At 41.4% G+C, this 25,943-nt stretch overlaps 1 protein-coding gene across 2 annotated transcripts in view; it reads right to left on the reverse strand.

The window, feature by feature from the left end:
* unc5db (unc-5 netrin receptor Db) overlaps positions 1-25,943 on the reverse strand; it is a 290,100-nt gene that overhangs the window by 131,652 nt on the left and 132,505 nt on the right. For both annotated transcript variants that reach the window (XM_033620202.2, XM_033620199.2), the window contains exon 2: positions 21,311-21,526. In XM_033620202.2, coding sequence (XP_033476093.1) covers positions 21,311-21,526 — 216 coding nt within the window. The remainder of the gene's footprint in view (positions 1-21,310; positions 21,527-25,943) is intronic.

A 25,943-nucleotide genomic window follows, 5' to 3' on the forward strand; every position in this document is an offset into this window, starting at 1 on the left:
GAGAAGAAAAGAGTCAACCTATGGTTGGGGGTATTGGGGCAATTTTTACTAGCCATGTGTCCATGTATAACTGGAGTGACAACTGTGTGTAGGTTCTCTGCAGGTAAAAAATGTATTTAACTGCTGGAAGGATGGTCTTTTTGCAGAGCTGGGTTATCTATGTAGTAGAAATATGCAAATACTAATTTGTGCTACATGACCAGAGAAAACAGAGAGGGCTATGGCATTTGCTTTTGCTCAACATGTAGAAAACGTACAACCACCAGAATGCACTGCGCAGCACCAGACCAATGATGACAATAGTGACATAATGGGAGTTGATTTTGCCTCGGACTTCTAAAAAAGAATACAGCAGCTGGCTAGTAACAAACAATCTAATATTACAGTACAGCGGTAAAGTAAATGTGTGTCTCAAAACATTCTAAGTAAGAAATAGGCAACCTGGCAAACCTCTACACTAGCCCTCACTGATACACCCTTCCTACCCAAGGGGCGGCACTAACTGAGGCATACTGAATGCCGCCGCGCGCAACTGGATAGCACGATGGCCAATCAGAGCAAAAAACAAGGTGACATATTCATTGCAGTAAGCCCCATGGGTTTGCCAACCAGTGAGGCTACTGATATATTATGCTTTTGCCGTATCCCGTCAGCAAAACGGCAAAAACGTCCTTCCTGGAAGCAAAGGCTTCTTGGGCAGTCTTCTGTTCCTCTCTCAAGTAAAAAGATAAGATAAGTGTAGTTGGCTTAGCATTTCTTCCAAAGCTAAACTGAATGGATACGGTCCTTCGGCAGCTGCCATCTTGGCTGTTTACTTTTAGACTCCTACGACGCAGCGCTGTCATCATCATGTTACGCCAGCCCAGAGCCCACCTCTGTCAGATAGACTGATGTGATTGGTCCGATTGCGATTCACAGGGCTCTGCTCGGAGGGGCCAGATCCCCATGCAGAGCAAATTCGAATTTGCTAGGGGCGGGGCATCTGGATTTCCAGGTTAGTTCTACACTTTTTGTGGCCATGATGTTGACAGGCATACGCAAATAAGTACAATCTGTTGTTCCAGCAATAACCCCAGAGCCAGCAAAAATCCAAATGACGCATTTCACTGGGAGATGAGCATGGTAATCTGGACACTGGTAACATGGAGTAAATTATTTTCCTATACTTCATTGACACATACTAGCCACATTGTTATAACACAAAGCTGGATGAAAATTGGCAAAGTATCCCTTTAAATATAATCTAAGTGGGCTTTAGGGTCCGTTGGCACTATACCTTGTCACTGTTTTTGTAGAGTAGTCTGGTAAGGGGACTCGGGTGCATCTCTGCATTTTGCATTTGATGTGCTCTGCTAGGTACAAGAGGCAGGAGTACATTGGAACTGATGGTGAAGCAGGATGAGGGTGGGAACTTCCACTTCTTGGGCCACTGGAGTCGTCTGGTAAGTGGTGGATTGCTCCTTTTAGGTTGGGAGGGAGTCACTGTCCTGAATGAAGGAGTATCTTGAGATTTTGTTCATGAGCAAGGGTAAGATGGTGCATTAAATAAATGTACACATCTGTGCTGAGTCTGAAAGTCTGGATTTACCAGTCAATCCAACAGTTACTCACATAATCATGAGCTTTGAGTCATGACTGAAAGAATGAGGTCAAAGATACCAAAATTCCTATGCCAGGGCTGTGTTCACTTGCCTTCAGGGTGCATCCCTGTGGAAGTAATACAGGCATGTCCAACTGGGTGGACACACTGGGTGGACAGACAAAGAACAAGAATAATATGTTTCCAATATGACATGGGAATGCCTCAGGGTCCCACAAGAGCTTGAGGAGGTGGCTTTGGAGATTGGTGAGCTACCTTGCTTAATCTGTTGTCACTGGAACCTTGATGAGAGGCAATGGATGGATGGATGGATGGATGGTAGCCTTATTATTAAGACACATCCTGCATAACATCCATGGTTTGAATCTTTATTGTATGTCATACCCTCCTCTCTCTCTCAAGCTCCTGTCTATCTCTTTGCCTGAACTTTGTCCTGCTGAAGTCATGCGGCACTGAGCAGCTCCTGGAGTTGTTCCGGATCTTCACTTTCTTGTGTAAGTGTCGCAGAGCACCTCCTCGAGGGTCAAAATTGGAAATAAAAACACTAGTGCATACATCGATACTCCTGTGACGGCTCTGGTATTATAGCCGAATCCGCTGACTCATCAGCAGCGACAAAGGGTTCCTTTCTCTCTCGTAAAAAAATAAATAAATAAATAAAAAATCAAACCTTTACAGCCTAGTTTTCAGCCCTAGCACCAAACATGCGGTAAGGCTAAATAAAATCATATCTAGGAAAAAGAGAAGTTATAACCCCTCCTTTCCCTCCAGGAGTCTGCAGTGACGGAAAAGGGGTGTGTGTCTATATGTGTGTGTGTGAGGTGTATTGTCCGGGCCACATTCGGTTAACAACCCCATTAACTGGCTCACAAAGCAACCCCGGGGCAAAGATAACATCAATCCCAGCTTTAGAGGCCATTATGTTTCAGCCTGGTATATATGCGCCGTGCTGGAAAAGCGAGGTGAGGCTGCGGCAGTAGAGTAGCTAGAAAGGTGGTAAGGTGTCACTGCCGAGCCCAACCCTCTGTCTGCCCGGCAACCTCGTCCTGACTGCACGCAAGCACACAAACACACACACACATGCACACACAACAAAGCTCCAACAAGGCCCCCTGGGCTACTTGGCAGGTGAGGACTGAGGCCGTTTATCTGCTTTAGTCAGGTCTACAAACTCCACACACACACACACACACACACACACACACACAGACCAACACACACACATGTACCTTCCTCAATATGCAAAGACACACACGCACTATAAACATTATATGCACCAACACATACAAATACACGCTTCAGCACACATACTCAAACATCCTTGTATCAAGCATACACATACATTATACACACCCTTACACACAAACACGGTCTTATTATGTACATATGTGTACATGCAATACCAATAGAGGCAGTACAAATAACAAATTATACACATACCCAGATGGCTGAGCTACACACACAATGCACAGTAACTCACATACCCCACGTGGCAATATGTACACACAGATAATTACTAACAACCCACACCCACTCAAACATACACACAGACGTGATACAGCTTCTGCAGTGTATGAAGGCGCAAGCTTTGTCCGCCCGCTGCTCACCGATGATAACATTCACACTCCACAGATGCTGGAAAGAAAGGTCAATGATTTTTTTCTCCCCTTCTCTTTCCTACGGATTCATCGGTAATTATTGAACACCAGGATACTATACGGGGAACATGTTTGTGTGCAACTCCAAGTGCTTAATAGCCAGATTCCTCCAAGGGAGGCTTAACTGCCTCAATTAAAATCACATAAAGGAGAACGCGCGAGTCCTAACAGCATAAACACGTCTCCTCTTTTAGAACAAACAAGGATAAAGAGTTTCCTCCTGATAGAGTCAGGTGGATGCTGATTTCCTCTCGCACTCCCAGGTTGGAGGCAGTAATCATGATTAGGGAAGCGCCAAGAGAGACGGCGCAGATGAGTGACGGCTCCCCCTGCTGCCCAGGACATATGGGTGGGAGGGGACCAGTTTACACCCAGGGGATCAGTCTGCTATCCCCACAGGCGCCCCGCTGAGCGTCTCCCGGATTCGGTGAGACAGAGAAGTTTTCATGGCAACCGTGGGAGGAAGTGCTAAGGGTTTCTTCACAATAGGAAATAGGACGGAGTTTACTTCAGGGGATGGAGTTGAGAAAAACCCACCTACACTCAGTTTACTAATCTCCTGAGGCTGACATGAATTTTAATCAGGTGAAATTCTTGGTTTGCATTACAGAAAGTAGCATCAAACAGAAGTCTGAAGAGGTGCAGATAGGCTGTTTTGAAGATTAATTTGTTTTCACCTTGCTGTATGCTGATCATAAACTGGAGGTCATAATTCTAGCATTTTATTTAGTAGACTGTCACTCTTTTATGTGCATGAGCTCTAATTACTTACCCTTATTTTGTTTTTTTTTAACCTGATTAAGCTGTTTCCATGTTTAACTGATGTAGATTTTGTTAATGTAAAACCATTCACTTGCAGTGACAGAGCTATCATCTGAAAGTATAGTCCCCCGTAGCTCTACTGAGCACTTTAGCGTGGTTCCCTACTGGTGCAGCCATGAAGTCCAGATTTCTCCATAGTCATTATTTCAAGGTCCGCACAGTTTAATATATTCAGTGTCATACTTGCATCTGGCCATGTCTCAAGCTAGTTTTCTATAAGTTGCTGTTCATTACTCATTCACTGTACAGTGAGAAATTGTACTTAAAAATAAAAGCTCTGTGGTTCACTGTGCTTAAAATAAAATGTGTTTTTTACAAAGCTGATGTTCGTAAGTCACATGCAGTCCATTTAGAATGGACCCCTGACCCACCAGTGGGGAACCACTTGTCTAAACGATGAAAACTGAAGCATCCATGCAAATCGAAGCCAACAAGCAGGTGTGTACGCTGAAAGTTAGCTACAGCTAAAGTCTGTACAGCCAGTACAACTGTCCAGTGCTCACTTTTCTTGAATAACAGTTAATAACAACTAGAGGTGAAAAAATTGCGATACCTCTCATTAACTTCAAGCTTCTGTGTTAGCAAGCCATGTAAGCAAGCAACCATTTGCAAATTATGCCACATACAGTATTTATTTGAAACTGTTTGAAACTACAGTGTTATGTCTAAGAGGTACACAAAGGCTGCTGTAATGACCATGTGTTCAACAGATATTTTCCCCACAGTACTATTATTTCAGTCAGGACCCCTTTAGTCAAAGAATGAATTTACTTTATTTCCATTTGCAGTATTATATTTAGCACTATGGCTCTGTTTTGGTGCCTCTCTGTCTTTCCTAGGCCTATGCAGAAAGCCTAAGGTGGAGAGAGTACACCTCTCCACCCTTCCATGCACCTATGTGGAAAGGCTTAAGGCAGACAGAGCACACTTCTGCCCTTCCACACACCTGCGTGGAAAGCCTAAGGTGGAGAGAGTACACCTCTCCACCCTTCTGCGTGGCTACGTGGAAAGCTTTAAGGCAGAGAGAACAAGCCTTCCTGCCCTTCCATGCGCCTGCGTAGAAAGCCTAAGGCCAGGAGAGCAGCAGCAAAGACCCCCCAGGAACAGAACAGAGCAAGCACTGATGACAAAGAAATGACACTGATAAGTCAGACACAACATAACATGAGGAGCTGGGGTGGACGCAGGTTGCAAAGCGGCTTGCAGAAGCAGCAGGCAGGCCAAAGCAGTTTAAATAGGGTGCCCTGACTAAGATTTGCCAATTGGTGGCATAGAACAGAATCATGTGATCTATCAGCTGACTTCCATCAGTCAGCTGCTCCATCAGCTGATTGGAATGTTTGAGATCAACTGATGAAGCTGGGATGTGAGCTGAGCTTGACAACGTGTCCTGCTTGATCTAACCCTATGCTCAATTTCTGTCCATATTTTAACAAATGATTGGACCTCTAAGCAGAATTTTGCTTTCATTTGCAAACATCTATTCTGCATTGCCTTCTATACCACAGTTCTTTGAGAGGTGATTCACTTGTTTCATAGAAAATAAATGGGTGCAGTCCTCCTTGTAGCTCCCCACCATAAAGGGACATTTTGCATCATGTTCAATCTGAACACTCTATTACTATTCATGTTTAATAAGTGTGTCCAGGTGTTTCACAGCAGTAACTGTAGATTGAACCTGACAATATTCTGTATATTCTCCTGCAGGTTTTCATTCTTGTGATCATCATGGGACACTTGAACTCCCCACTAAATGACAGGCTAATGAAATTCTTTGGCTGCAGCTCCTCATGGCAGGGTGAGGTAGATTCCATTACAGGCTTTACAGACTGACACCCCAAACACTGTTGAGTCAAATCCTAATCCCATATTGGTCTAAGCCTTGGTAATATTCTTTTCATATAGGTTCTTTTTTTCTCTCGCTCTCATGTCTCAGATAGCTATCAGCAGAGTTGTTAGTAGACTAGGCATGAATGATGGCTGTAAAAATTAGACAGCTGTACCAGCTTATCCAGGCTTCAACAGACAGATTCACTTGACTAATAATGTGTCCAAACAGCCCTTTGATGAAGTGACTGGCATCATACGCATCATAAATACTCTGAATATGAGTTTAATGAAAGCACCTGTCACTGTTTTTATTCAACTGTGAAGCAAATGATTTAGAAAGTGCTGAAAAGTCAGAAAACTTCCCAAATGTCAAAAAACATCAGCCAAGAAATCTTTTGAAAATTGGGCAAGCTGTTCCTTAGAAACTGCTGATTGTTCTTACATTTTATGCAGTCGGGAAACATAAAAGAATGTTTGAATTTAGTAATTTAGTGCCAGCTAATGTCCAAATACATATAGTGACTTGACTTGAGATTTGCAGCTGAAACCTATCAAGGACCATGACCTGATGAACATGCTTAGGGGCCCCAGGACATAAATTTGTTGTTGCGCCACTACTGATCCCAACTACAGAGCTTCAGTAGCTTCATTACTACATCCAGAAATTATCCACTAATCCTACGCTGAAATAATAGTTCAGGTTTTCTTGTGTCAGTTATTCTGAAACATAAAACATAACTTCATTCATTTATTCCCTGCATTAGCATGGGTTTTCTCTGAGCTCTCCAGCTTCCTTTCACATCCAAAGACAAGTTAGGTTAATTGCTGACTCAAACATGTCCAGTAGGTGTAAATGTGAGCAAGAAGGGTTGTCTGTCTGTGCATCAGCCCTGTGATTGCCTGGTGACCTGTACAGGGTGTACCAGCTGAGATCAGCTTTAACCTCCCCCCACCCTGGAAAGTAAAAGTGGTTACAGATAATGGTTGGATGGGTAGTGTTATTTAGAGATATGCAACATGTGAGCTCTACAAGGCAAAGACCACAATATTAGGATATAACAAAGGACCACTTTTATTTGATATTGTACTTAAGTGGTATAATCAAGCAGAAATCTCCAGGGCTGAAAAATAAAGCCAACACAGATGTATCAAAAACCCCAGTTCCCTGAGTGGCCACATGAGGCTGGCTCCAAGAGCAAGTCAATCCTCATAGTGCCCCATGTTAAAATGCTTCAGTGTTAAATGTTTACAGCCAGGTACAAAAACAGTTTGGGTCTAGCTAATTTTCTGTTCATGACAACTGTACAGAGGGTGAATTTTTATATAATCACCTGTTTAAATGTTATTAAGACTCAAAGTTATGTATAATTAAGGTTGGGCTGCTGTGAGTGACAAGTGGGTGCCGCTACCATAGTGTCAATGCTGGTTAGGTAATGTTACCATGTTGTAACCCCAGATTCACATAGTATAGGCGTAGTCATAGCTGTCACTATTTTAGTGTGTTTTCAGTTCATGAAAGTTAATGTAATATTTTGGTCGCCTTAAAAAAGTCTTGTTCACCATCTAGCTGGGCTGAAAGAACCTCTAAGGAGTCGGATATTCAGTCTTTCAGCAAGGTTCATTTTGTTTTACTGGATTTAAACCTGTTTTTAATATGCAAATATTAGCATTAGCAGAGGTACTAGGGCGGCATGGTGATCAAGTGGTCAGCATTATCATTTTACAGCAAGAGGGTTCCCGGTTTGAATCCAGGGTGGGGAGTTCGAACCCCGGGGTGGGGGAGCTCTTCTATGCGGAGTTTGCATGTTGTTCTCCATGTGTCAGAGTGGGTTTTCTGCGTGTACTCCGGCTACCTCTCAGAGTCCAAAGACATGCAGGTTAGGTTAATTGGTGACCCTAAAATTGCCCATATGTGTGAATGTAAGCGTGAATGGTTCTTTGTCTCTATGTGTCATCCCTGTGACACATGACCCAGTCTGGTGACCTGTTCAGGGTGTAACCACCTCTCACCCACTGTCAGCAAGAATATGCTCCAGCCTCTCACGACCTCTAACAGAATAAATGGTTACTGAAAACTACTGAGTAAGTATTATAACTGTTAACCATAGCTGTAAATGCACATTATCTGCTTACCAAGTTAGCAGATAGTGTTAGGGTTATCTTCATCCTCTTGTCCAAATATGGTCACATCTCAAAATGCCAAAGTCAAGGCTCTGAAATGGGTGTCTAGAAAACCAATGGGTGACATCAGAGTGGCCACATTTACTGTTTTGTACAGTCTGTAAGTACATGTTCCTTACCAAATCTTCAAATAATCAAAGTGTGTACAGCCTATTGATATTAGAGGCCGGACTGATGGATTGGCACAGTCAATATATTGACTGATTTTAACTCAGCTTGGCACAGAATTTGGAATACACATACTCATGGTTTCCAGACCATTAATTCTGATGACTCTGGTGATTCTTTGGTGCCACCATGACACTGATATTTGTGATTTTAAGTGACATACCTTGACAGCTCCATGATGGATTGTCATGAAATTTACACCAGACATTCATTGCACCCAACCTCCCGGCCCCCAAGATAAATTGTAATCATTTTGCTGATCCCTTCACTTTTCATCTAGCGCCATCATCAGGTTAATTTTTTTTAGCTACCTGCTTTGTATGGCTCATAAACCAGCTTCATCTGTGACAATGTGATGGACTTATTTTAAAAATATTTTTAATATTCAAAGGCATGTTCAAACTGCTGCACAGTGCACTGAAATTGAGCCAGCAGTGCCAAGCCTTGGTCATTATTTATTGGACAATGCATTTCCATCACAATTTCTATAAGGTCTTCACAGATATAAAACGCTTAGCTTCAAGCCTGCATAAAGCCTTTTGTGGACATTTTATCTAATTTCGCCATTGCCGGTCAGCTTTTGTAATTCAATACGGCTTAGTTCGCATGAAAATAGGTGAGTGAAACATTTTAATAACAAGAAGGCAATTACTAGAGACTTCATCAGGATATTCTCATAATTGCATCGAGCTGCACGGAGTATTGCCGTGCATAAAGGAAATTATCTTGATTCCTATCCTCTGCATATCTCATCCCAGTCATCTCTCAGCATTGTTAAGCTGCTACAATATGTCTCACTGACCTGATGAGAACTTTATTACTGGGAAAGAGTCCAACTAAACCTTCTGTACTTCACCCAACTCTGGAGTCGACAGCAAAGTGTTCAGTTTAATGTGCCAAGATTGGTGAGAACAGATCAGTCCTGTCTTAGAGGAAAAATCCACCCTCCCATCCTCTTACAATATTATGCATCATCATTTTCCCTCAAACTGCCTCATCTACCTCTACCCCACTTCTACATTTCCCAGAATGCCTTCCAACAAGGGGTGTGAGATTGTTGCCTTCAATCTCACAGGGGTTTGTGAGCAAATAAATATCTTGTTGCTCATGAGGTGAACACTCTGTGAACACTGGGGTGTGTCTGCAGCCTGGTCCTTGCTCAAAATGCCAATTGCCTTGAAGCTGCATTGCATTCTAGTCCAGTGAGGCTACTATGGGTGGAAGAAAAGGTATCTCTTTTTCGTCTATGATTGATTTCTTCCTGTATTTGCTGAATGTTGTTTGAAAATGGCAAGTCTCGATATGTGTTGAGACATCCACACTAAAACCTGAAGTTTACAATCACAAGAAAAATTGTGTATATGTCCTTTAATTTCTGATCACATTTAGGCCTTTGAGTGACATTCAAATGTACTTGGTAGAATTTAATCTGCAAACAGCTACTGACAATGTTTTTTTTTCCTTTTCTTCTTTTTTTATAGATGGGACTGGAATAATCTATAAAAATGCAATCAATATCCATGCACACACTTTGCAGGATTGCTTGTCCTCAGGTGTTGTACAGCACACAGTGCAGATATACACAGTCTTCTCTTCGTGTCTGCTGCTGGGGAACTCAAGGGCAGTGTCAGCTTTATCAGCGCATAGTGATTCATCAGGCTAGTTGGTAAATAAGAGATGCTATCAGAGGCTCCTGGTGGCATTGAGGGCCCATGTCCTAATCAATAACATTCCAATTCTTCACTGATCTCCTTCTCTGATTAGCCGTTCTAATCCAATACACAATGTTGCTGTCTATTACTGAGCCAGGACAAAGCCTTCCCGTTAAGCTCGCCTTTATCTATGGTTTTGTGTTTAGTACTGATATAAGGCGAGCCTATGCCAGCGGCTATGGCGAGGACATCCTGAGGCTCTTCTAATTGCTAATCCACTTGGGCCAGCAGATAGCAAGGAGATTTCACTTGGCCTGGCAGCGCCACAGGCAGTTAAGTGTGTTGATTGTAGTGAGAGGTGCCCAGTTGGAGCGCAGAGACAGAGTAAGTTGAGGTAAAATGGCTTGTAATTTTTTAACTCCCTTAAACAGGAATGGGAGGTAGTGTAGTGGCAATGGTAATGAAGCAGGTTAAGAAAAGAAGGGGTGGGTGGGCTGTCAGTGTGTGAAGAGCGGCAATGGCAGCAGGCACTTACTGACGTGGGAATACTGATGAACAAGCCGTGCCTAATTTGAGTCAATGAATATGAAATATGCATCAAATTTATGATCTGTGATGAGCTCAACTGAAGGAAGAGGAAATAAATTTGCATTAACTAGTAATTGTTTAGCTGTCACACACACATTTGTCCATAGATTTTAAAGCTCTACCTAATTTGGATAATTTCAGTGAATTAAAGTGAAATTGCATTAAAGGGGCTGTATGCAAAATTCACAGTATATGAGTTGTCTGAACACAGTTCTCAACATTGAGGTGGCAGAGCTTGGGGGGGGGGGGGGGGGGGGGATCAGAAGGAACCCGATATCCCCAGTTACCAGCAGTGATGAGCTAGCCATAGACATACACACATACACTAACATACATGCGCAGCCTGACCAGCTTATCAGAACAAAACACACAGAACACACACAGAGTATAGAGCAACCTATCCTCTGTTCAGGACACCATTACTCCACTATATCTTTACATTGCAAATACTTTTGCTGCCCTAGTCCTCTGTTTTTAATTGTAACCTCTAACCTCATGGTTGTATGGCACCCTGAACCAGTCAGGTTGCAGTTTATATCCATGTTTGTCCCAACTTGCTTGTAGCAATGACAGCTGACAATGGTTCAAATATGGACGCGGCTGCAAAGAAGCTACATAATTTAAAACGTGGATGCTTCACACACATCTTCCCACAGAAGAGCTATATAATCATCATGGTTTCAGGGTGAGCTCCCAAGATTTGCATCACCAATTCAGTATCAAACCAAAGGTCTCCAATTCTGTTACGAAGATATGTTGATGAATAACGGCCAGAGAAGTGTTTTTGCAGAATATTATGATGTCACAATGAAGTTGACCTTTAACCTCTTTAAGATTTAAAATGTCATCACTTCATCATTTTATCCTATTAAACATTTGTGTGAAAAAATGTAATAATTAGTATATGAACAGTTTACTGCTGAGTCTAAGTGGACAGTTGTGCCAAATTTGAGAAAATTCCCTCAAGGTGTTTTTAAGATATCATGTTCACGTGAATAGGAAGGTCCAGGTCACAGTCAGCTTGACCTTTGACCACCAAAATCTAAGTGGACATCTGTGCCAAATTGGAGAAAATTCCCTCAAGCCCTCCTTGAGATACCCCATTCATGAGAATGAGATGGATGCAGAGCCATAGTGACTCTGACCTTTTACCACCAAAATCTAATCAGTTCATCAATGAGTCTAAATGGAAATTTGTGCCAAATTTGAGGAAACTGCCTTAAGGTGTTCTTGAGCCATCACATTTAATAGAATGAGACAGACATAAGGTCATAGTGACTTTGTCCTTTGACCACCAAAATCAAATCATCATTGAGTCCAAGAGGGCATTTGTGCCAGATTTGAAGGAATACTTTCAAGGTGTTGTTGAGATATCATGTTGACAAAATGAGCCAAACCAGGTCACAGTGACCTTGACCTTTGACCTATGTCCACCAAAATCTAATTAGTTTATCGATGGGTCCAAGTCGTGGTTGTGCCAAATTTGAAGGAATTCCCTATAGGCATTATCTTTTCAGTTTGCGTGTCCTTCCTATTCTTGAGATAATGCATTCACAAGAACAGGACGGACGGACTAACTGAAGGGATAATGCTTCAGGCCACTGCTATCGCTGGTGCAGAGACATAACAACAGAATGCATGTCGGGAACGGGTCAGGCTTGGTCATAACTCTCTCAGGCTGGGGTCAGATTTGGACAAAAATACTGTATGTGGGCCCAGCTGCAGTCTGCTGGGGATCAAGAATCCTTCTTTATTGTGCTAACTATGTGACAATGAGCTTAACTATTAGGGCTCTAGTTTTGCAGACCGGGCGAGGCGGGGGCACAGCGCACCTGCGCTTCGCCAACTGGGTGTGGCCAGGCGGATTTTGCAAGTTTGGCACACCGTGCGCCTGGCGCAGCTACTCCTCTTTCCCACCTCCGTCCCTCCTACTGGCGCAAGTCGGAAAGAGGGAGGAGAGAAGGCGTGAAGTGGGTTTTACACACATCACACCAATCAAATGAGCCCCTCTCCTCGCCCTTAAATGCGCTGTGCGAAGGCGTAATGAGAGTTTACTCAATTCGCCATGGCAGAAGAGAGCAGCAGCGTCAGACGGCCAAACTTCTCCCAGGAGGAAACTGATGTTTTGGTCCGGGAGGTCCAAGCTCGCAGTGTCCGAATATACGGAACTGCGAGCAGACCTCCACGGGCTGATGATGCAAAGGTAGCCTGGGAGGAGGTCACCACAATTGTAAATCAATGTTGCGTTTCTCTCGTGCGCACGTGCGCTCTCTCTTTCTCTCTCGCAGTCTCACTCTGTTTCTTTTCTTTTGACTTTTCTAAGATGACAGATGCTGAATATATACTCCCTATCTGATGCTGTGGCTGTTTGTGGTTGGCTGAGAGGGATGTGAACTCATTAGTTTGCAGCTGTGTTAATCAAATCAGGTTGGGTTTCCATTACGCGTGCCAAACGTGCCAAACGTGCCAAACGGTGCCAATCCCCTTTGATCTGACATCAGATGTGATGGGACAGTCGATATAGAGATACATTTATGTGCTGACTGCAGATAGTTGCATTGAATAGTGGTTTTTGGGTATTTATTGCATCGTTAATGTGCCTGATATTCTGGAGACCTGCCTGTGAGGTTTTGGTGACGCGTGCGCACTGTCCGCCGGTCAGCCAAACTTCGGCTTACACCGGCTGCGCTCCGCCTGCGCTGACAGTAGACCTGGTTTCAGCTGGCGAGCTTTTAGCGCACCTTCGGCGAAGCCTTTTGGCACGAAACTGTCACTGCGCCAAGCTGGATCTGTCGACACCTCACCACACCCATCTCAGCGCACCTCGGTCTGCCCAACTACCAAACTGAGCACGCCTCGGGTTGCGCTACTCGAAACTAGCTCTGCGTGGGGTTCGCCACCCTGCGCCACCCTGCGCTGTGCTGGGAAACTAGAGCCCTTATTCTCTATGTATCCACTGCAACAGGTGTTCAATAGGATACTGAAGGCATGTTCTGACACTCATGTTCACAGCTGTCCTTGTGTAACAGACCTATGCAATGTGTTTTCCTGCTTCCAATTATATAATGCAATTGAAAAAAAAATGTATTACATCCACAATGCTAAGACTGTAAGCACTCCCTCATTTCAGTATTAGTCATGCACATTAATCTTGACTCACTAAACAACAAAATGTAATCAGCTTCACATTACATGGTTTTAAAGCAACAATATGTTTATTCATACTGTGGTGTTAGTCCCACTCCTCTTCCCTCAGCTGGTCAGCTTTAAGCCCCTGCAACTGTAACTAATTTTGAGTAGTCTATCTTTCTGAGGAGCAGTCTGTCTAATCTGTCTACCGAGCCTGAGGTAAAGGTAACAGGCAGTTGCTGCTGTTGCTTCACAGCATTTGGTGATGGCATTAGTTCACCAACAGCCATGCCTGTAGTCATTTAAAAAGAAAAGTCCCACCCTCAGGCTAGCTTCTGTCTCACCATGTAGTTTTTATTCATTTTTCTGAAAGACTGAGGCATGGTACTGGCTATTTTAAATGGGTATCTATCTTATTTTACATTTATACAGTTTAAACATGTTATTTATCTTTTAAATTTGGAGCATTCCGCATTGTCACTTAATTGTGGCTCACTGCTTGGTCTCATTCTGTATTAGTTACATTTACATGCACTCCAATAATCCAATAATAATAATGACATTTAAGCTCCTTCTTCCAACAATAGGCCTTTTCATAGCGCACAGCATGAAAAGCACAGGTGTGACTAGTAACATTAACGATGTCTCAGTTCCATTGAGTGTTACTGTGAGCCTTGACAGGGATCCAGCATGCACAATGCCAGAGCCTTGGTACTGGTAAACCTAAATGGAATGTCTCCTTATTTATGTTATTAATTACACACATGCTTTCCCTGCCAAGACATCTTTAAATGTCTGCTATGACCAAATCAGCCATTATTGCCATTATTTACCAACACTTTAAGACTAAACACTATCCCCTTGAGTTTTTTATTTTGTGGTACAATAGAGTCCAATTACAAACTGGCATGCACTTCTCCATATGTTGAAACACATGACTCAAAGCACTTTTTAATTCCCGTATTTGCACAAAGATACCCACAGGGGTATGACAGTAGCATCTTGACAGAAAGATCAGGTTGGAGGTTGAATACTGGAGGGAAACAGTGATGCTGTGGAAGAGGCATCTCAGCCATTATTCACACTATCTTCTGCAGCATGGAAACAGGAATGTTAATAGATGAATAGAATAAATGTTTTTGGTGAAGAAAGCTCTGATAAGTCCATGTTACACAGCTTCAAGCGAATGCCAATGCTCCTAGTATCTTCTGCATGTGTAAATACGCAACTGTTTGCTAACACCATCACCATAACTTAATAAGGAGGTATACTATCAGTGCCAGTGTGATTGTTCCCCTGCCCTCCATTCACAAAAATCTATTAATACTGCTTTAATGTTACTTAATTCAGTGCTCAATTTTGTCTACACAAATAAAGAAACAGATGTGTTTTTAATTAGTGTAATTACAAATCACAAGATTTTTAAAAGAGATTGTACTAATTTTTGCTTAAACAAGAAACAAAGTGCAAGTTCTCTTCAAAAACACTCATGTTTGTGGCCTTAAAAGCCACTGTAAAACAGCGGTAGGACCCTATAAAAACACCTACCTTATGGCGCTGAAAAGCTGCTGGAAAAACAGCCACTTGTGGCTAAAAAAATCTGTGTGGGGGTTGAAAAGCTGCTGGAAAAAAAGTTACAGGTTGTAGAAAAAACTACCCTTTTCAAAGGCTGAAAACCACTGGAAAAACAGCTTCAGGATGCTAAGAAATTCCATTGTTTGGCGTCTGAAAAGCTGCTGGGAAAACAGCAACAGCTCACTAAAAAAAACATGTTTGGGGGCTACAAAAAGCTGCTGGAAAAAAAGCAGCAGTAGGACCCTAAAAAACACCCACCTTTGGGGGTTGAAAAACTGCTTGAAAAACAGCCACTGGTAGCTAAGAACACTCGTTAGGGAGTTCAAAAGTTGCTGGGAAAAAAAAGCTACAGGTTGCAAAAAAAACCACCCACCTCTGAGGGCTGAAGAGCTGCTAGAAAAGCAGCTATGGGTCGCTAAAAAACAGCAAAGTTTGGGGTTTGACGAGCTGCTGGAAGCACAGTAATAACTCGCAAAATCAAAACCGGTTTCATTGTTTGTTGGTCTCCAACAGTGGTCTGCAGCTTGGCAAGCACCACGCCATCCACCATCCCCTCCATCTACAGATGACAAAGTCAGCTCATATACGAGGTCACTCTGTAAACCTTCATATGAAATGTATGAAACATATAAATGTAAAATATTTGTGTTTTAACAGAAATTTAAAATTCCAACATTTTCTTCTGGTGACTGGGCTGGTGACATGGTGACATGGAACATATTGTAACTGTAGCACAAGTAGGAAAAGTTATTAAATCAGCAAACTAACAGATTACTGTCAGTTACACAGCAGTAGTGTTTCTATCTTAAGCTTGCTAACATTCCCTAACATTAGCCACCATAAGCTAGTGGTCAACCCAAACAGCCATGGCAGCAAAGCTCTTTGGTCTATTAAATTAAGGTGTGTGTATGTGTGTGTTTGTGTTTTACTTCCTAATATAACTTTGAAATTGTAAGAGGAAGGGTATATTACTTGTTATTCTGAGAAGTTCCATCGCCTTGCTTTAATTTTAGAACCATAAATTTCAGATTGTTCTTTGACGGTTTGCTAACACAGCAGCTGCGTGTTGTCGCCTTGAGGCAAAACAGGTTTTCAGAATAGTTTCTCACTCTTATCTGTCAAATCCACTGATTAGCTTCCCTCCTGCTGGATGCTGGGCGTTGATGCGGCATATAAAGTGAGCTGACGAATACCACACAGAACAGCAAACAACTGAAGTTCCAAATTTCATTTTGCCATTATCAAGCTTACGACAATTTCACAGCACAGCAATCACACTATAATGAACTTCCAAAAGCAATTAAAGCCTCTTTCCTGTGGAGGGACCTTCATGAATACAAGAACAACGGCTCTCTCACAGCCTCTAATCACAGAGTATTCCAGCCGAGGTGTCACATTGCCTTAGTTGTTTGCCAGAAATCCCTTCAGGAGGCCTCAGTCAGGCCCTCTAATAAACATGCTTCCACCTGACTTCATTGGTATGACCCACCACTGCTTCCCTCACATTTCAACCTCAACCTGAAACTGATATCAGAATCAGCTGAACATGTATTGAATATAGACCTACAGCAGTATTCATCCATTATTTTAAGTGTTTCCAGCTGGTCTAGCCCCAGGGTCCACACATCTCCTCAGTGATTATGGTCCAAACATAGAGTCACTTAAGTCCTACTCTATTTAATTTCTGAACCTTAAAAAAAATAAACAGAGTGCCACTGGGGCTGAAACCCAATGAACAAAAAAAAATGTAACTAGTAGGTGTATTTAAGGCTTTCAAAACAATTAAAACATTGCCATGGAATTTCAAACAGAAGCAGGTTTATTGAGGCTTCTAAAAGTCATTTAATTTCCACAGCCTAACATTTAATATCCCTAATAAGGGTAACAACAGGCCAATAAAGCAGGTGTACTGATGAGACAGATAAAAACAGGGAAAAGTCATGTTCAATGTTCAAGCCTTGCTGACTTGTTACGTAGGTCTTTATTAATAAAGTTGAGCAAGCTTTAAAGAGCTATTTTAGCTGGGGAAGTTGGGGAACTCAAAGATGTATACATATATATATATATATATATATATATATATACATTCACAAGATCCGCCGACCCAAAACAACAATTCTATATTTACCAGGTGCACATTTCATACATGTGAAAATACAATCATATTTTCAATAGGGCTGTCAAAATAACACGTTAATTTCGATTAATTAATCACAGAAAAAATAACTTGTCAAAAAAGTTAATGCTGATTAATCGTATTCTGTGGTGCCCTCTGACAGGGTGTGTAACTGATGGCCACAGTGGCTTTGTCACATGATGGGGGCAGACGAGAAGACCTTGCTTGGCCCAGTGAATGAAAAACGCCCGGATGGAACTGTTGATAGGAGCACTGTTCTCTGCAATTTCTGCAGTAAGGAATTTTCATACCATCAGAGTACTTCAAGCTTGAAATCACCTCCACGCAAAGCATTTAGCAACGAACCCGGAGGTCCAAGCTAGCACTGCCTCTGATGCTAGCACTAGCAGCCAGCCTCGTCAGGCCACACTCGACAAGGCAATCATTTTTTAGCACCTTTTTGCTTTTGCAATCTTTCCTTTGGGAAAGGAAACCAAAGTTGATGATAGGAAACCACTAACAAACAGCGGCCTCCCTTTCGTGTTTCTTGGTACAATAACAACATCACACGACCTCTGACTAGAGATCCATGTCAAGTCACAGTAAAAACTGTTAATTCACTTGTGATCCACTCAGAATCAGACCTGTTGGCAACCACTGACTGTAAAGAATTTTGATTTCTTGAAGGCTCTGAAAACCTATTTTCTCAGTAAATGCCTTAGAGTACAGAAATGGATCCTACATAAACACTGTGGGATCATATGATGATAGTTGTGGGGTTGCTTTTATTTTGTTGAATCTTAAAATCTGAATTGAAAACTGAGAATGTTTTTAAACTTTATTTGTGGCTCATTTTATCATGAATACTTAATTTTGTCAAGAAATATGTCAGTTTAGAAACCAAGTTCTCAGGGTCTTTAAACCAGATGGGGTCACTTTGGCTAATAACCCTTGGTACCAATGTGGGCTATTTTGCAATTAAATGTGTCAGTATTCACTTTTCTATTTTCATTCCAAACTAAAAGGTATTCAGTGTTCCCTCCTAGAATTCAATGAAACTTCACTCTCCACACACACACACACCAGTGACATTCTTTCAGGCTAAGCTCTTTGAGGCAGGGTGACCCATAACACCTACTCACTGATCATGAACTCTACAGCAGCTGCAGTTAAATTAAATATTAACTTAAAAAATGTTATTTAAGAGCTGAAATATTTAATGTGAAATAAACTTGCAGTTTTATGACCATTTTCAGCAGCAGTCAGGAGGAACTATACAGGTGTAACACTATTTCAGCGTATGAGATCATAACAGAAAAGCATTTAGAAATCAGTACTGCACATTTCTGTGAGTGGCGACTCATGAAACTAGCAGAATTTGTGCTGATGTGGTGCAGTATGTCCCTCCATCTAGCACTGCAAGGAGCTTAAAATGAGCATATACTGCACATATTGCATGAGCCAGCAATGATTACTGAAGCTGCTTTGCCTGTGTTGGCTTTTAGGCTTAAACCATCTGAGGCCACACTGATATTCTTATTCAAGGTCAGTCTAAGTAGCTGTAGTCAGAACCTGAAAGCATCTACATGCAGAGTGAAATGCTACATTAATACATGATGATAGATCCTTCCGGTTTTCAGTTAGTGAACAAAATATTGCATTGTATACTTGTAGCAAATACAGAACTAGGCCTCCGCCAAGGCCAAAAGCCCTGTCTTGCAATGTTAACGAAAATGAAAAGTAATTTGTGTACCACCTACTCAGGTCTGCTCCAAAATTGAATGGGTTCTTCATTGGTCCATGCTACATCCTTTCACCAAGTTTGATGAAAATTGGGCTGGTAGTTTTAAACGTAATCCTGCTGACAAACAGACAAACCAAACTCAAAACATAATGACAGCCTGTGGCTTTCATACACTTTCCAAGGCTACTTAATTACACATGCTTTCTTACTCTTTTTTGCTGCTAAATTAGAACTTCACTTCTCACCTTGTTGGTGAAAGTCTGTGTTAACACAGAGAACAATGCTTGCACTCTAATAATAACTTCTCAGCAGTGAAGGAATTTTTCCTCAGTGGATTCAAGGAATTTAAGTGAAAAACAGACAGGACTGAAATATTTCTCTCATCACATACTTTCTTCTTTTAAATTTAACAATCATAAATTAATTAAAAGGTGAATAAAAAGGTACCTCCCTAAGCTCTGAAACCCATGTGAACACTGTAACCTCTTTCAGACAATGCTAATCCAACCAAGTTTAGATATTTGATCTTCTAGAGATCAATTCTCACATGCTGCTTTTTACAAGTAATTTCAGTTTAATGGCGATAGGGATCTGCTCCAACAGCCAAATTAATTGTTTAATAGATAAATACATAGAGAGTTTTACATTAATTAGGTCTCATTCATAAAATGTTAGTAAACATGAGTAGATTTGCACATAAACATCCTTGGTACTAAAATTAGTGAACATAACAAAGCACAATACAAATTAAACTTCTAATATCTAATAATGACAAGCAGTATTTATGTGCATTCCTTATTTATGAGCTAATCGGAGCAACAAACACCCTGATGAATGCCAAAATACACCTAAACTTCCTTCTGCAAACACTTTCCTCTCAAATTCATTATGCTCACGTTTCATGAATGAGAAGCATTATTTGTTTCAGTCAAATTTTGTTATATGTGCATTTACTACTTCTTCAAAGTGCACTTTGGAAAGGAAAAAAACAATGCCAAATAAATAGAATGTTTTTAATCTTTTGGCTTTCAGAATATCCTCTTACTAGTTACTAAAGTCTGAATGGTTCTATGGATGCATATGACTATCTCAATATTGTTGACCCAGGGGCGCCCTCAGAATTTTTTATAAGGGTGTCCAGATGGGGCCACCATAAATCTTGGGGTGGCACACCAAAACCAAAAATCATAACTAAATTTCAGGAATTCACTTATCCTAGTTCAGAGTTAAAGAATCACACAATGATACACCCTGGTTTCTTCTTTTACAGCTAATAATGATAATTATCTGATGTGCAAAGACAGTTTACATTTTGAGTTCCACAACAATCCTGTTTTAATGTGTTATGTATCTACCCTTAAAAAGACACATATACAGTTTTAATTTCATAGAGTACATTGGTTGTAAGAAAAAAAAATACTGGAAACAAGCCTTCTCAAGTTTAGGGGGGACTTGTGGGTACCCATACAATCCATTTTCATTTAGATATCTTGAGATGTGGGTTCAAGGGACACCTTTGAACATGACCATGCCAGTTGTTCCATCGCCAAGATTGAGCCTAAATTTGGTGCATTATTAAGCTCCCTTCCCAACAAGTTATGTCAACATGGTTGGTGCCAAAAGATGCCTTAGACTGTCTAACTTCACAAAGTATCACTACCTTCAAGCTAGATTAAAAAATAAGGGTGCCACAGCCTCTTGAAGATAGCAATGTTGGCCCCAAATTACTTTCACCAAAGGGGCCAGCATTTATAACATGGTGGCCATGGACCCCCCAGTCCCCTTGGGAATGCCACTATACTGACCTGCAGCGGCAGGTAAAGAAACTATTGAATACATGGTTTCTGTTCTTTTAGGAACAGCAAAGCTGTGGTTGGATGTTTAGTTGAAATGATGTGGTGTGTTTACAGATGTTGTGCCTCAATGGTTGGAATTAGTAGTAAGCAACTGGAGGAAGCTACTGCAGCTGAGTAGCTGAACCAGTGACATTACCACAATCATAGCACATCAAGGTAAAAAGGTAAAGGTAAGCACAAGCTAGAAATTCCAGGTTCCTGCAGGGATTTTACCTGGAAAAACTGAATAAATTTATGAGAATCAATCAACCACCGTCTCAGCTCCGGGATTCCAACACTAGCTGCCCCTCCTTTATTAATCATACAGAATCACCAGATGGCTGCACAACCTTTTTTCCCTTACATTACATATCAGCACTGGCTGGACGAAGGTCATAAAGCTTCAACTTACCAGTGTTGAGGTCCTTATACTCCTGGGAAAAGTGCTCATTCTGGTGCACCCACTCTCCATTGCATTTGAAGAAGATCTGTAAGGCGGGTGCGGCTCGACAGTGCAGCTTAATGGGGTTGCTCTTGACGATATATGCATCCTCTGGCTCCTGGATGAAGTGCGGCAAGGTGCCTTGCACCGAAGGTAGGGCATCAGGCTGAGCATCCCCTGTGGTACCTGCAAACCAACACCTCAGTTACTCCATCATCCCACATTATTTTTTACAAGAAATGAACAATAGCTAGTTGGAAAGAAACAAGGGCAAATCCCTTTCAGTTGGATATACAATTTAGCAGCAAAAAAACACTTTCAACTGCATTTTTTATTTTCCAAACAACAGTATAACAGCAAGTGCTTGCAAATTTAAAATGATTGCTCGGTGGACAATGTTTTGAATTCAAAAGCTAACATATTATAGACATACAAAGTATACACAGAGTACAATTGGTCCCCCATTCTAGCAAAACTGTTCTCCTCAGAGCAATTTGCAGATGAATGAAATCAGAGCAGAGCAAGTGGAGAGGAATTAGGAGGGACTGATTACCCAAATTGCGGCTGTGCAGTCTGAATACATCTTATCTCAGCCACAAGGCCCGGATTTTGGTCCACACATAAACAGCCTTTGTGCTGCCGCCAATGTGCCAACGTGTCTTTAACGACAATTCACAACAGGTTAGCCCCTTTCCTTTCAGTTAGACGAGCACCCGGCCGAGTTCACGAAAAATTGTTCATCGTGGCAGCTCATCGACCTAAGCATGGTTTTGGAAACACCAATCTCAGATTGTGAGAGCTTGACTTTGTATGAGGGAATTTGATTCTTTTAGTTTGAAGGTAGGTCTCAGCCTCACATGGTTACCTGTGCTCACCTCCTCTGGGTAAAGCACAGAGAGCTCTGCAGGCTGGGGAAAATAAGGAACAGGATGTTTGTGCTCCTGCCATCCGCGGGATCCTTCTCAGAATTACACCTCAGTCCCATCAAGGCAGCTCCAGCTAAGCTATTCAGTGCCGTAAAAGCCCATGAAAGCTATTATGCGCCACCATCAAATCCAATTCTGTCCCCTGAAATCGAATCGGCCCTCTCACCACCTCTCTCAATCAATGTTGTCCTTGTTAAATGGGTAAATGAATGGATGCAGGTGTAAAGAGAGGCCACACATAAAACAAACAGGTAGGGAGGTGAATGAATGGAAATAATATGCTGATATTACCTACTGCAGGACAGCTAGATGTCTTTATCATAGTGCTACTACACACACTTCCTTTAGCTATTCACACCACCGTTATTACCTGTTTTCTTTGTGTTCAGTGCTTCCTGAAAAAATGAACAAAGCCAGGCACTAACAGGGCTGATGTATTCTGATCAAATCTTCCATTAGATGACATAGTGAGGTACATTATATGTTAATGTATACACATTCGGGGCATGCAAATAGATATGCTCTGTGCTGTAAAAGCAGGAGGAATTATGGGTGAAAACTAGTGATGTACTAGAATACTAGACATGGAAGAATTGAATTATGTTTACTCCCTTTACTGTAACAGTGTTGTATTTTATAATACTACTGAAAATCTGTATTTTAAGTCATATACTCACTCATATACTGTACATTTCAAGCTGCATCCATGACAGAGTAAAAAAAAAAAAGTCACAAAAAAAGAGCATAGCAGTTTGTGAACAACACAAAAAATGCACAGCAATGCAATAGAATTACAGGTGATGTTGTTTTAGTTTATGGTAGAGATTACCAATTTTGTATCTCAGCATGAGTTTAAAACTAGAATTAGCACCCTGTAGTTGTATGCCTCTGCCCACCAGTCAAGTTTCTCCTTCAGTTTACATCCACGCCTGTGAAAATACGGATGCTTCACACCCACAGTCCGCCCAACAGCACGGCAGATCTGTACAATCAGGATAGTTTCAAGGTGGACACCCAAGATAAGTGTTCTGTTTCTGAGATATGACATTGAGTAATGACCAGAAAAGTGCTTTATGCAAAACATTATGATGTCACAGTGAAGTTGAGAGTTTACCTTTTGAATATAAAATGTCATCACTTCACCATTTTATCCTATTAGACATTTGTGTGAAATTTTGTCATAGTTAGCATATCACTTTGTGAGTTATGGCCAAAAAAAAATATTTTGTATGGTCACAGGGACCTTGACCTTTGACCTTCAAACACAAAATTCTAATCAGTTTGTTCTTCAGTCCAAATGGACATTTGTGTTAAATTTAAAGAAATTCCCTTATTTCTTGAGATATTATGTTCACATGAATGAGACAGACGCAAGGTCACACTAACCTTGACCTTTGATCACCAAAATCTGATCAGTTTATCAATGAGTCCAAGCTGTGGTTTGTGCCAAATTTGAAGAAATTCCCCCTCTTGAGATATCACTTTCATGAGAATGAGATGGATGCAATTTCACAATGACCTTGACCTTTAACCTTGACCACCCAAATCAAATCTGTTCATCCTTGAGTCCAAGTCAACCTTTGTGCCAAATTTGAAGAAATGCCCACAAGGCGTTCTTGAGATATTGCATTCACGAAAATCTGACAGACATGGTCACAGTGACCTTGATCTTTGACCACCAAAAACGAATCAGTTCATCACTGAGTCCAAGTGGACATGTGCCAAATTTAAAGAAACTCCCTTGAGGTGTTCTTAGATACATGTTTTTCCCATTCTTGTGTTCACAAGAATGGGAAAAACATACAGACGTACAAGCGGATGGACAGACAACCCCAAAACATAATGCCTCCGGCCACAGCTATTGCCAGCACGAAGGCATAAAACCATGCTCCCTCCATTTTTCTTAGATTAAGGAATATGGCCCAGTAAGGTCTTATGGCCTGGTTTTGGTCAAAGGGCTTCTCATCTGTCATCACTGACAATTTAGAGTAATTGTTCATTTACTGGCCTACTTCCATAATACAATAACGTACAATCTCAGAACCCATCGGTATTGTCTGACAACAGTAAGCCCCTGGGGTTGAGGACCAATATTTCAGGCTGATCCAGTGTCCCACCGCGTGTCCCCCTGATACCACCAGGCACAACTGAACAATAACAGCAAACAGCCGCGTATCATGCTAATGTAAAAGGACAGCTTTTTTCGTCAAAGTCACTGACTAATAGGGGTGGGAATCTCTAGGCACCTCACGATTCGATTCAATTCCGATTCTGAGGGCAACGATTTCAATTATAAAATGGTTCTCGATTCTAAAACTAGCCAATAAGAAAATTTACACTAGATATTGAAAAACATTATTGTAATAAAACTAGGAATACATATCCAGTGCATACAAACTGTATTACTTACTGTGGTTGAGATGACTACACATCTCAACGGGACTCTCCTGTCCCTCGTCAACCTCCTCGACATTTCTCCTCCAGTATTTACAAAACTATAACTGACTATAACTATCTTTGAACTATAAAAATACAAACTATTGCAAAAAAGACGAACGATGGCAAAACTACGAACTATGGTGAAAACACATACTATTATTTACAACACTAAATAGTATTTACAAAGAAAACGCCACCCAAACTCCACTAAAACTCACCAAAACCCCGCTAAAACACCGCTAAATCACTCCAACTTGCACTCTCCTCGTCAGCTGTCACTCTCCTCCTGCTGTGCTCACTTCCCTCCCCTCTTTCACAGGTAATGACGTCACTACTGTAATGTACCGTATAACACTGGAAAGCTCTGCTTTTCAGCTTTCAGAATCCGTTGGAATTATGTCGATAGCGTGAATGGTCGAGAAGTTACGGTAATTTGAAAAATAAATATAAAAATAAAATTAAAATCGATTATGAGTTTTCCACATCAATGCTCGCATCGTTCAAGACAGAATCTCGATGCATCTAAAAATCGATTTTTTTCCCCCCACCCCTACTGACTAAGCACCAATTTTCGACAACTTTGGAGTGAGACCTGGTTGTTTCAACACAACACATGCCAGCACCACATAATACGGTGTGAAAAGGTTGTGGTCTTTTCACGTATTTCTTTAAGACCAGGTTGGTATAAATATAGTGGTGCAACAAGGTGAACTCTGTGGAAGATGACCAACTATGAAGGGCTCATTCTAAGGTAATGAAACACAGTGATTTCAGGTGAGTATTCACTAATGACAACATAGGTGTGACTGTTACATTCAATTTCTTCTAATAGATCTGCCTAAATCCTAAACACTGGACCTTTAACAAAGACGAAGGAGTGGAAAATCACATATCGACGTTTAGTCATGGACTTCAACATCGAGATATGACGTGCATTGCATGAATGCATTGGTTGTTGACATTCTGGGATGCCATGTCAACTTCTGCCTGTTACATACATTGTCTGTTTCATGCTTCCATTTTCACAGGAAATGTACAGTTTGCATACAATCTCTCTCAAAATACGTGCACTATATCTGTACCCAAATTGATGGTTTTTTTTCTTCAACAAAAGCACATGGTCAGGTTTAGGCAAAAATAACAGGGTTTGGCTTTACAATCTTAATGGGAAGCGAACACCGACCTACCGGGTAATAGTCAGTGGTTGTTGGATCCATCCACCACCTCTCCCATCGGTA

This window comes from Epinephelus lanceolatus, chromosome 9 (genome assembly GCF_041903045.1).
Source record: "Epinephelus lanceolatus isolate andai-2023 chromosome 9, ASM4190304v1, whole genome shotgun sequence".
NCBI classification, from domain to species: Eukaryota; Metazoa; Chordata; class Actinopteri; order Perciformes; family Serranidae; genus Epinephelus; species Epinephelus lanceolatus.